The 11,097-nt window shown below is 35.9% G+C and overlaps 1 protein-coding gene across 1 annotated transcript; it reads right to left on the bottom strand.

Moving 5' to 3' along the window:
• Positions 1 to 4,996: 4,996 nt before the first annotated feature.
• PABPC4L (poly(A) binding protein cytoplasmic 4 like) lies at positions 4,997 to 10,463 on the bottom strand. The gene has a single exon (XM_042234336.2). It carries the CDS (start codon positions 9,675 to 9,677, stop codon positions 8,565 to 8,567), a length of 1,113 nt encoding a protein of 370 aa, XP_042090270.1. The 5' UTR covers positions 9,678 to 10,463; the 3' UTR covers positions 4,997 to 8,564.
• Positions 10,464 to 11,097: the final 634 nt, after the last annotated feature.

Below are 11,097 nucleotides of genomic sequence, written 5' to 3'. Positions count from 1 at the left end.
CATTAGAAACTGCAAATGCATTAACTTGTATTTTTTTTTTTTTTTGCAATTGACAAAACTGAGTAGCGAGAACATTCAATATCCCATAGATAATTGATTACAATCAGTTAACATATTGTGGTTCATACAAAAAAGTAAATAATCATTAATGTATGGCAAGGAGGTTGGATAGCTAGGCATTATGTTATAAACAAATATATTTCTACTTTTTTAGAATAATAAAAACATTTTACTATAACACAGTAAAAATAAGAAATAACATCAAAACATTTTATAATAACAAAAATATCATACACAGCTAGGAACAAGACTAAAAATATGCAAGACTCTAAACAAGAACTACATACTATAGTTGAAAAAATTAAGGAGTACAATTAAAGTGATATCCATTTTCATGAGCTAGAAGACTATACAGTAGGCTTTCAACTCAGAATCAATATGATCACAATGAATTCCCAAAAGGAATACATGTTATATGCATGTGCATATATGTGCACAAACAGATGTATGAAACTTCATAAGTTTTGTTTTTTCATTTCTATGAATAATCAGATAACTAAGAGTAACCAAGTAAATCTTTAGTAAGAATAACAAGATGAAAGGATTTATTCTGATATAAAGATTACGATGTAATAAAGACTACATGACCCTGGCAGGTAGACTGTAGATCTAAATGTAAAATATTAAGCTTTTGGATATCAACAACAGCAAGCCATTTCCACTCTTCTGTCCATGGGATTTCCCAGACAAGAATAATGAAATAGGTTGCCATGTCTTTCTTCAGGGGATTGAACCAATGTCTCCTGCATTGCAGGTGGAGTCTTTACTGCTGAGCTATGAGGGAAGCCCAAAAAAATGTGGTATATCCATATAAATAGATAATATTCATGCATAAAAAGGAATTGAGTACTGATATAAGCTGCAATATGAAGATCTTAAAACATTAAGCTAGGCAAAGGAACCTAAACACAAAAGGTAACATACGATAGCACTTACATCAAATGTCCAAAACAGGCAAATTCTAGAGATATAGATTTGTGTTAGCTAGGTTTTAGGAGGAGAAAATGGGATTAACTGCTCTTGGATATATGAAGTTTCTTCTGATATGATAAAAAATATTCTACAACTGGATAAAGGTGATTTCACACAACCCTTTGAATATACTACAAACCAGTGAATCATACATTTGAAAATGATTACTTTTATGATATGTGATTTATAACTCAGTCTAAGAGGACATGATAATTTTCAAAATTGCATCATTCATTCAACTTCCCAAGTTGATCCCTAATAATAGACTTCATTTAGATGTAATGATTTGCTACTGAATGTTATTTCTCTACCCAATATTTTCTTTTTAAGAACTGATGATTTGCTTTACTTTTTCTCTTACAAAGGCAGGACAGTTTCCATCACATGTTCCTGCTAAAATAATAGGTATCCCACTAAGAAATATATCCAATCTATGCCCTAAAATGAGGGGAAAAAAAACCACACACACATAGTTAGGGAGAATGAGTTGTTAATTAAAATAGCAATAATAAAATATTTAAAAATAACATTCTAATTGTTTGAAGATGAGCCTCCCTGACCTTTTGTAAATGCCTGCTTTTTTCCTCCCTAAAACAATATGCCATATGGTCTAATTTCAAAACAGGTATTGCTGCCTCTATAATGTAACAGTCTATAGAAAGCCTCTCTTAGCCCTTGTAAGAAAAAAAAAAAAAAGCAAAGAAAAGAAAAGAATACTTCATTTTCAAAGGAAGATCTCTTACTTATTTTGATCTGGCAATAAATCCTGCTCTCTGTCTCTTTTTTTAATTAACCAGTTAGAAGATCTCTTTTACTCCATGTAACAGACAGCATACTATCTGAGAAAAAGTTAAAGCTTTGAGCGACTCAGGGTTTAGGATGACACTTTAAAAAAACTGAAATAAGAACAGTTTCTTTCTAGCAAACTGACCAAGAGAAATCATAGCATAAGAATAGGACAAAAAGAGACACCAGGACCAAAATAAAATGCATATATTAGGCATGGTAAAGATTTACATGTGACATGGCTATGAGAGGTTGCAACATATTTTGGTTTAAAATAATTAAATAGTAAATTAAAATAAAAATGAAATAACCATACAACCTCAGTACTATGCATGAAATATAAGTGAATAGAGTAGTGGATAATACTAGATTATTATTACCAACAGTTCCCTTGGTAATTCAGTAAAATAATGATGTGTCAAAATAATTCTAACATCTGACTTGCATTCAAATTGAGGCACTTTTTTGCTTAACAAAGATTTGCTGGAATTACTATTGTAAAGGTTTATTTTAACTTCAAGGAACTAGATTTAGCAATATGTCAAAATTGTGGTGTATTGGTATTCCACTGGCACATGTACAAAACGACATGGAATATAAATCAAAATTGTGATTCAAAACACACTGTCAGATATGGTTTTCTGAGATAAGAATATTCCATGGAAACACCAATTAAAAAGATTCAGACACATACAACACAGTGAATCATAACCAATATTCACTGTATGCAAAAAAAAATTAATAGCAACATCCTCCATGTCAGTGGCATTACATTTGAAACTCAAATGTGCTGTTAGCATTTGGCAGAACTTAACCAGGGATGATTTTAATATCTAAGGTGATGTAAATATGAATGGGTTAACAACTTGCGATGTGACATCACTGTCTAAACTGCCAAGATCTCTCAGAAGTTAAGCCTCTTCTATGACAAAGAATGCTACTAAGAGGATCATTTTTCTTTTCTTAATTGATGGGTTCAATTGTGTCATTCAGGGGAACTTCAATATAGTTAAAAATATTTTATAAACTCTTAGACCTGACCATTAGACAAAAACAAAAAGGAGCTATAAATACTTCCTCTGAATAAACTTACAAAACAATCTGATCTTAACAGATACAAATACAAGTAAATGTGGAATTTGGAATTTAGTACCTCTGTTTTTTGTTTTCTTACAGTGCATAGTTAAAATGTGAGGTTATACTAAATTTGTGTAATACAGGAAAAATTAAACTGAAAAGTTTGGGTAAGTCCAGTTTTGTTCATTCTGACAATTTTAATGTATTAAAGGATCTAATATATATTCTTTAGTAAAGAAAATGAGTGCCCATCCTTTTAGGTTTGTGTTATTTAGATTCATTTTATATATTGGGGCCATTTTGTAGGCACCTAACTTTGTAGATGCTTTTTCAAGATTTTTCTATTACATTGTCAGTGGGAATTTTTTTTTTTAAAACATTCTTTATACAGAATATCTCATTAGCTGGTGATACAAAGTAAATTCTTTCATTCTGGTGGTATGATTCTAAAATTTTAACTAACATACATGAAGATATACTTGACTTAGACTAAATTAGAGCTCAAGAAACAAATACCTTATTAAATGTAGAGTTATATTTGAAATATTCTTGACCTTTTGTAACCTGTTGATAATTATTTTTGGTGGAAACCCATTGTATGAAGTATGCCCAGTCATCTCTGACTTTTTGCGACCCCACGGACTGTAGCCCACCATCCTCCTCTGTCCATAAATTTTCCGGGCAACAGTGCTAGAGTGAGTATCCAGGGGATCTTACCGGATGAAGTATGCCCAGTCATCTCTGACTTTTTGCGACCCCACGGACTGTAGCCCACCATCCTCCTCTGTCCATAAATTTTCCGGGCAACAGTGCTAGAGTGAGTATCCAGGGGATCTTACCGACCCAGGGACTGAACCCACGTCTCTCACGTCTCCTGCATTAGCAGCTGGATTCTCTATCACTGTGCCACCTGGGAAGGTTGGAAACCCACTGGGGTGACTAAATTGAATTTGAACTTTCCAGTAAAATTTTCAATAGATACCTAATTTAGATCTAATAAAGCATGACATGTAAAAACACAATTCCCATTACTAAACAAAAATGAATTCAGTTTTATACAGAATATATTGCACAATTTAGTCCCTATGATTATACAACCTGAGGGAGAAGAAACTGGTGAGTTTGACTCAAGTATTGAAAATGATTTGCAGGGAGAAACTTTAAGAACTAACTGTAAGTTAATGTTAGCAGGAGAAAATATCCAGTAAGTACTGAAATTAAAAATTAGATATAAATGATAAAAAATAAATCCAGGGTTTAGTGGATGCATACACCTATTAATATCTCCATTCCTGCTGGAATTTCTTTCATTCATAAGCCCATTCTGCACAGAAAGTTGACTTATTTCTTAATTCTAATGGCAGATCTTATCGAAGATAAATATCAATAATGGACAATGAGAACTGAGAGAGAAAGTTGTTAAAAGGTTTCTAGGAAAGGTATTATACTATGAATGTTACTGTGTCTCAGTGTGATGACAGGGATTCTTGTAAATATCCTGACTCTCTCCCTGATGATGACGCTGAGATACAGAGAGTGAAGAGCTAAAAGACTCTAGAACCAATATAGATGTTTTCATATACCTTGCATGAAGATACCTTAAGTCTGAATATTTTAATAAAATTTCCTTTTCTAATGTGAGATGGATTTTCTATTACTTGAAGCCAAAGATATCTTGAGGTTACTTAATTTGTTTGACCCTTTATATATTTAAAAATTATCTTTTTGATGTATTATTTTATTATTTACTTTAAAAATTACATTATGATGTACATTTTCTAAATATAATACAAGTAAGCTAATTTGAAATCCTCAAAATATTAGTTAAATTTTGCTTTAACAATAAAATTCAAAAGTGTCTTTAAAATAGTCCCTCATGAAAACTTAGAGGTTCTTTTCAACCATGGCCCCACAATTATGAAGAACTTAAAAAACAAATACTAGTTCATATGAGAATTGGTCTTTTAAAACATAAAATATGAATGAGTATCTTCATTTAAAAATGAAAGTTGTTTTCAATTTACTCTTATGAGAAACTGATTGCTAGAAAATCATAAATACTTAAAAATAAGTAAGTAAAAATAATTTTTGGACATGAGGATTTTGGACACCATTGAAAGATTCAGACTTTATTTGATCTCTTTTCAATGGATTTATACAAATGTTAAGAACATGAAAGCATCAATTCTAAACTACTTTAAAAACTTATTTTTACCAACAATAAATCAACTTAAAATTTAAAAAAATAAAATTTCAAAAGGCACATATTTATTCAATTGGCTGTACAAGCAGACATCTGTATAACAAACTTGGCAAGGTGTGTGAGGACAGAGAAGGGAGAGCAGAAGCAGTGGCTTAAGGCATCTCTATGGAAATTAGCTTTTACAGGACTACTTACTAGAAAGTGAAGATTCTTTTCCTTTATCAAGGCACTTGGACTTAAAAAGAGTAAAGTTTCTTTAATGCCTGAATCTCTGACGCCACAAGAACTTGATAGGATCATACACACACAAAATTTAGAAAAAGTAAAGTTTAAATAATCAAAACCTACAGGATTTTTTGTAAACTTTTTGTAAACTGACAGTCATTTCTTAAGGTAAATGTTAAAAATAAGAAATTTTTACTAAAATGGCATATTAGTGTGTCATAAAACTATAGCCACAATTCACCTAAACAACTGACATTATGCCCTATTAAATCCTCACACATGTGAGAAGACAATTCAGTTCCCTGATATTATCTTGATAATCCATTTACAAGTACTGTGAACTTTTGTTCAAATACGTGAACATTTTTATAAAATGGATTTTCCAGAAAAAGATGTCAAGGCTTGATATGTGTACTACAGTTTCCAGTCCTGTTGCCTGGCGCCCTTTCTTAAAAGCTGTCTGCTTTGCAGGTAAATACTTCTCAATACAGTAATCCAAAGAGCTAAAGAATTATAATTGGCATATGGATTTCACATACACTTTTACAGTAAATCAGTATTTACCAAAATATGTTAATAGAAGTGAAAAGCAACATACTTTAAAAAATATTTAGTATAAGTTGTGAATAAGATACTGTATACACAAAAGCTTTGCTTAGAAAGTACTGAGAATATGAAACTCTGAAAGTCATAGAAGACAATACATATGAATTGACAATACATATGTATGTGTGTATGGGGGGGGGGTTGTATATTTGAGGTGTTTAAAGTGTTTTAAAATATAACATTAAAGCCACCAAACTAAGAGTTTGAAAAATTTGAGGTTAAAAATTTAATTTTGAAATGACCCTCAAAACTATAAACAAGATGAAAGTATCAGCGAAAAGAAGTCTAACAACTCCATATAAATAAAAAACACCCCCCTCAGGAAAACACATTAAGATCATGAAAATAAACTAACATCATTTACAAAAATATGAAAATATAAATGTTCAGTAATTACAAGAAATGCTGTTTAAATTTTGAGGTAATAAAGTAGTAAAATAAATAATCATGAAATATTTTGTTTTTACATATCATGTTGAATCAGACAACAGAGTAAGCAAAATCCCTCTTATTATATGGAAATGAGCAGTCCTACTCACAATGGAAATTTCTTTTTTCACAGTGGAAATGTTAAGTGGCACAAGTTTCTAAACAGCATTTGGGTAATATTTATCAAAATTAGTTTTTAAATTGTCCTTTTAAACATTAATTCCAATGAATCACACATTTTCTTAATAAATTAATTATATATATCCGCATATATGAGTTTGCAAGGGTGTTTATCTCCAAGTTGTTTATGATAGAACAAAAAAGGAAAATGGAAAAAATAATCTAGTAACCTATATGTTTATCAAGAGAAAATTGTTACATTATGGTACAAACATTAAAAGGAAGATAAAAATCATTAAAATTATAGTGCAAATACTTACTTCCAACTACCCATGGAAGCTGACTGTGTCATACTGTCAAATTAAGTAAGCAGTTTTAAGAAGGTTTACAAGTATGATTCTATTTTTGTTAAATTACGTGTATATGTATAGAAAAAATTGGGGAGGAGATGCAACATATTGTAACAGAAGCTCTGTCTCCACAGTAGGATTATATGTTGCTATAATTTTTTCCTTGTCTAAAAGATACTTTTAATTTAGAAAATGTGCAATGAATGTTCATGTATTTGATAGAAAAATAAACAGAAACAGATTTTCTCATTCTTTCACAGCTCAAGTATTGCTGAAGTAAAATATTTTAATATTTCTATAATACTGTGCTGGTAATATATGAAACAGAAGACTTGGATATATGGTTACAGGGAGCAACTAAGCAGAGAAAAAAAAAATAAAACAACAAAAAACAAAACTATTTTCTAGATACCTTTTTGGTATGAGAAAATCAGAATTTTAAAAGTAATTAGTTAAATGTAAATAACTCTTGCATCTATTTCCAAACTGGATTTCAAATAGTACACAGTAAAAGTCAGTATAATAAAACCCTTTTTAAAAAGTATAGAGGAACCACATCATATAAAGGAAAGGCAGGAGAGAAGAAAAGTCTGGAAATGGGACTGAAATCAAAATTATTCTGGACAACAGGCTAAGCGATATAACTTCAATTTATCAGAAAATCAGTTAGTGAGCTTCTGATTAATCAAAGCTAAAAGTCAGCTTTAAAGGGTTACAAAGCTCTTAAAGTCTAATAAAAGGGACATGGAGGTCATAAAAATAGGGAAGTTTTACTTTTCTGGAACCCTGAGATAGTATCACTACATGGAACAACATATAACAGAGATTAGAAAACACAGTTGTTAAACAAAATTTCTATGTTCCCTATATATGACTTACATAATATTGGTTCCTGATTCAAAACTTAAGGCATAATTTTATGCTGCATACAAAGGCCAATTTTTGACCTGAATTGATACAGGGTTATAACTTAAGGAATGTAGAAGTTAAGGTTTTACTACTCAACTCACAAATCTGATAACCAGCAAGCACCTGAATTATGTCAATCAATGGAAAGAACAGTAAAATATCCTATAAAGCAGATTTGTAGGCAACATTAAAGTAATTCCATCATTAATTTTAGCCATCAGAAAAATAATCATTTCAGGATAAAAACCGAAAGAAAATTCAATGATTTTCTACTATTTTAAACATTAATTCAAAATGAAATTAGATACTGAGTTTGTAGTAGGAATTTTTAAACTTTGGTTTCTTTTAAAAACATTAGATGAGAAATTAGAAAGTTTCTTTTTATAAAAATAAATTAATTTCCAATGCTTAGGTATAAGAACTACTTTGGGCATATTTTCATGGAAGAATTTAAAGCTAGCAATACTATTAAAATAAGAAAAATTATGCAAAAAACACAAATAATTACCACACTTCAGTTGGTTCAAAATGTAGTAAAAATATATCTAATTATACTTATTACTATGAACACTATCAAAATCGGAAAAATATACCATATTATAATTACATGGTGTGCCTCTGTAAAAAGAACCAAGGTTCTAAGATTCAATTATTTTTTTCTCCAAAGGAAAATAAATAGCTTTGTATACAAAACTTTCCATCACAACGTTTACTAAAGTAACCAGCCATCAGCTGGAATTTAAATTTACTGAGGAGAATTCAGGCAGAAATCACTAACATTCCTCAGTCTGCAGCACACACTGGCTGATGCAGAAAGTTTTTCTCTCCTAGGGTTTCTGGGCTAGGGCGATGTTGAGTGGCTTGGAGCCTAAGATGCGGCCGTTCATCTCCGTCATTGCTTTAGTGGCCTCCTCCGCAGAGGAGAAGCAGATCAAGCCAAACCCTTTGCTTCGCCCTTCTTCCTGCATTACCTTAACCCTGCTAATTGATCCAAATGAAGAAAATTCCCTCCGCAGTTTTTCATCATCAATGGTCTCATCCAGGTTCTTAATATAGAGCTTCGCACCCCGGCACCGCCGAAATCTTTCATGTTTCAGCTGCTCAAACATTTGCTTTAACTCAGCCTGTCGCTCTGCTTTCTTCTGTGCCCGGCCTACAAAAAGCAGCTGTCCGTTTATGTCCTTTCCATTCATTTCTTCAACAGCCCTTTTGGCAGCCTCATGGCTATCAAAACTCACAAAGCCAAAGCCTTTGGATTTTCCACTGGAATCTGTCATAACCTTAACACTCAGGGTTTTGCCGTATTTGCTGAAAACTTCCTTCAGCCTCTCATCATCCATCTCATCTCCAAAATTTTTGATGTAAACATTGGTGAATTCATGGGCTTTGTTCTGAAACTCGGCTTCTCGATCTTTGCGGCTTTTGAATCTGCCAACAAACAGCCTGCAGTCCTTAAGCAGTGTCCCATTCATCTCCTCAATGGCCCTGTCGGCAGCAATCTGGTTTTGAAAGTGCACGAATGCATAGCCCCTGGAGCCGTGATCATCACTCATCACCTTGGAGGACAGGATCTTCCCAAACGCTGAAAAGTGTTCATAAAGGGTTTTGTTATCAATGGATCTGTCCAGATTCTTGATGAACACGTTCCCAATTCCAGATTTCCTTAAGTAGGCGTCACGTTGAGACCACATGAGACGGATGGATTTGCCCTTTATCAAGTCAAAGTTCATGGTGTCCAGCGCCTTCTGGGCATCCGCCAGCTGCAGAAAGTTCACATAGGCGTAGCCCAGGGAGCGGCGGGTGACCAGGTCCCTGCAGATGCGGATGGACAACACGGGCCCCACGGCGCTGAACTTCTTGAACAGCAGGTCCTCAGTGACGTCAGCATGGAGGTCACCCACGTACAGGGAGGCCTGGCGGTACTTGGCTGCTATATTCATCTTGCGCCTCACCACCAGAAGCCGGTCCCTAAAGAGCTCCTGGGGTGATTTCTCCAGGAGTGTGGCCCGGGCTCAGGCGTGGTGGCCTCTGAGTCACGGCTTTGAGGCTCAGTGTCGGGGTGCATGTACGGCTCCCCAGGCTCAGGCATCATCCTCATTCCAAAACCCCCCACAAACCAGACCGGCCCATACTGGAACAGGGGTGAGAGAACTTTGAAATCTCAAAGAAAGGCTCCCAGGCCAAGCCTGTCCTTCCCGGCCAGTGTGTGAGCAATCTTCAGGTGGCGGGCTGGCCCTCCATCTGAGTGTTCTCCACTCTGGTTCAGCCCTTTGGTCGCTGGTTTCCAAATAAAAATAGGCCTTGTTCAGGCCGGTTTAAAGTTACAGCCTCCGGGGAAGAATTCCACAAGTGGCCGCTGAGGCGACGACCCGGGACTCGGCGCGCGGCGGCGAAAGCGGGGCCTCGGAGCCCCGAACCGCCCGGGACCGGGTCGTGCTGGCGCCGCCGCCCGGGCGCGGCCGGGGGCTCAGCCGGCTCCGCGCGCCCTGATCGACCCCGGCCGTTTTCCTCCCTGCAGACCCCGCGGGGAGCCCTGGGAAGGACGGGTGGGGGATGGGGAAGCGGACAGATCGACGGGGTGGCTGGACGGACGGACTGACGGCCGCGGCCCGGTGGGCGGCGGCGGCCAAGCAGGGGCTGGGGGCTCACCCGGGCTCCGGGCTGCGGCCTGCGGGGGGCGGACGGGAAGCCCGGAACTCGCGCGCTCAACTTCCCGCGCACTCGCTGCCAAGGGGGATGTTTTCTTTTTTAATATTTTTGGAGAATGTTTTTCTTCCCACCCGCCCCTCTAGCTCACTTCCCAGCCCCCTCCGAAGGCTTGGCTGAGGAGCAGGAGGCGGTGACCAGGGTGGAGAAAGACAGCCTAGGGGAGTGGCCCTAATAAACCCACCCGCCCGCTGGCCCTGGCGTGAAGTCTTACTGCGGGAGCTTTGCCAAGTGTGGATCTGGGCTTGTCACTTCCTAACTTCAAACCGTCCAGTGGCTTCCTTTGACTCTTGGATAAGATCCAACATCCGTACCTTGTTCTACAAAGTTCTGCGGGATTCTTTCCATGTTCAACCTCAAGTGCCCCCTGGATCCCCTTACTAAACTACATGCCTTCTTTTATTCAGGGGCAACTTGGCAAAGCTGTGTAGATGCTCTTTCCAAACAGAAGTTTCCCTTATACCTGTTTTGAAAAACTTTAGTTTTCACTCTTAGAAAGTTACACTACCTTGTATTTTCCTGGAGTTTGTCTAACTTAAATATATTGTACATTCCATGGCAGTAGGGACTATAAACTGGTTTTATTTCCTGGCTTAAATTGGAGAATGAGGTGCTCAGCATTTACTGAAAGAATCCATTGCGTGGAATAGATGA

Source organism: Ovis aries, chromosome 17 (genome assembly GCF_016772045.2).
Source record: "Ovis aries strain OAR_USU_Benz2616 breed Rambouillet chromosome 17, ARS-UI_Ramb_v3.0, whole genome shotgun sequence".
Classification (NCBI taxonomy): Eukaryota; Metazoa; Chordata; class Mammalia; order Artiodactyla; family Bovidae; genus Ovis; species Ovis aries.
The sequence above is the reverse complement of the archived record's forward strand: the minus strand, read 5'-3'. Positions and strand labels throughout refer to the sequence as shown.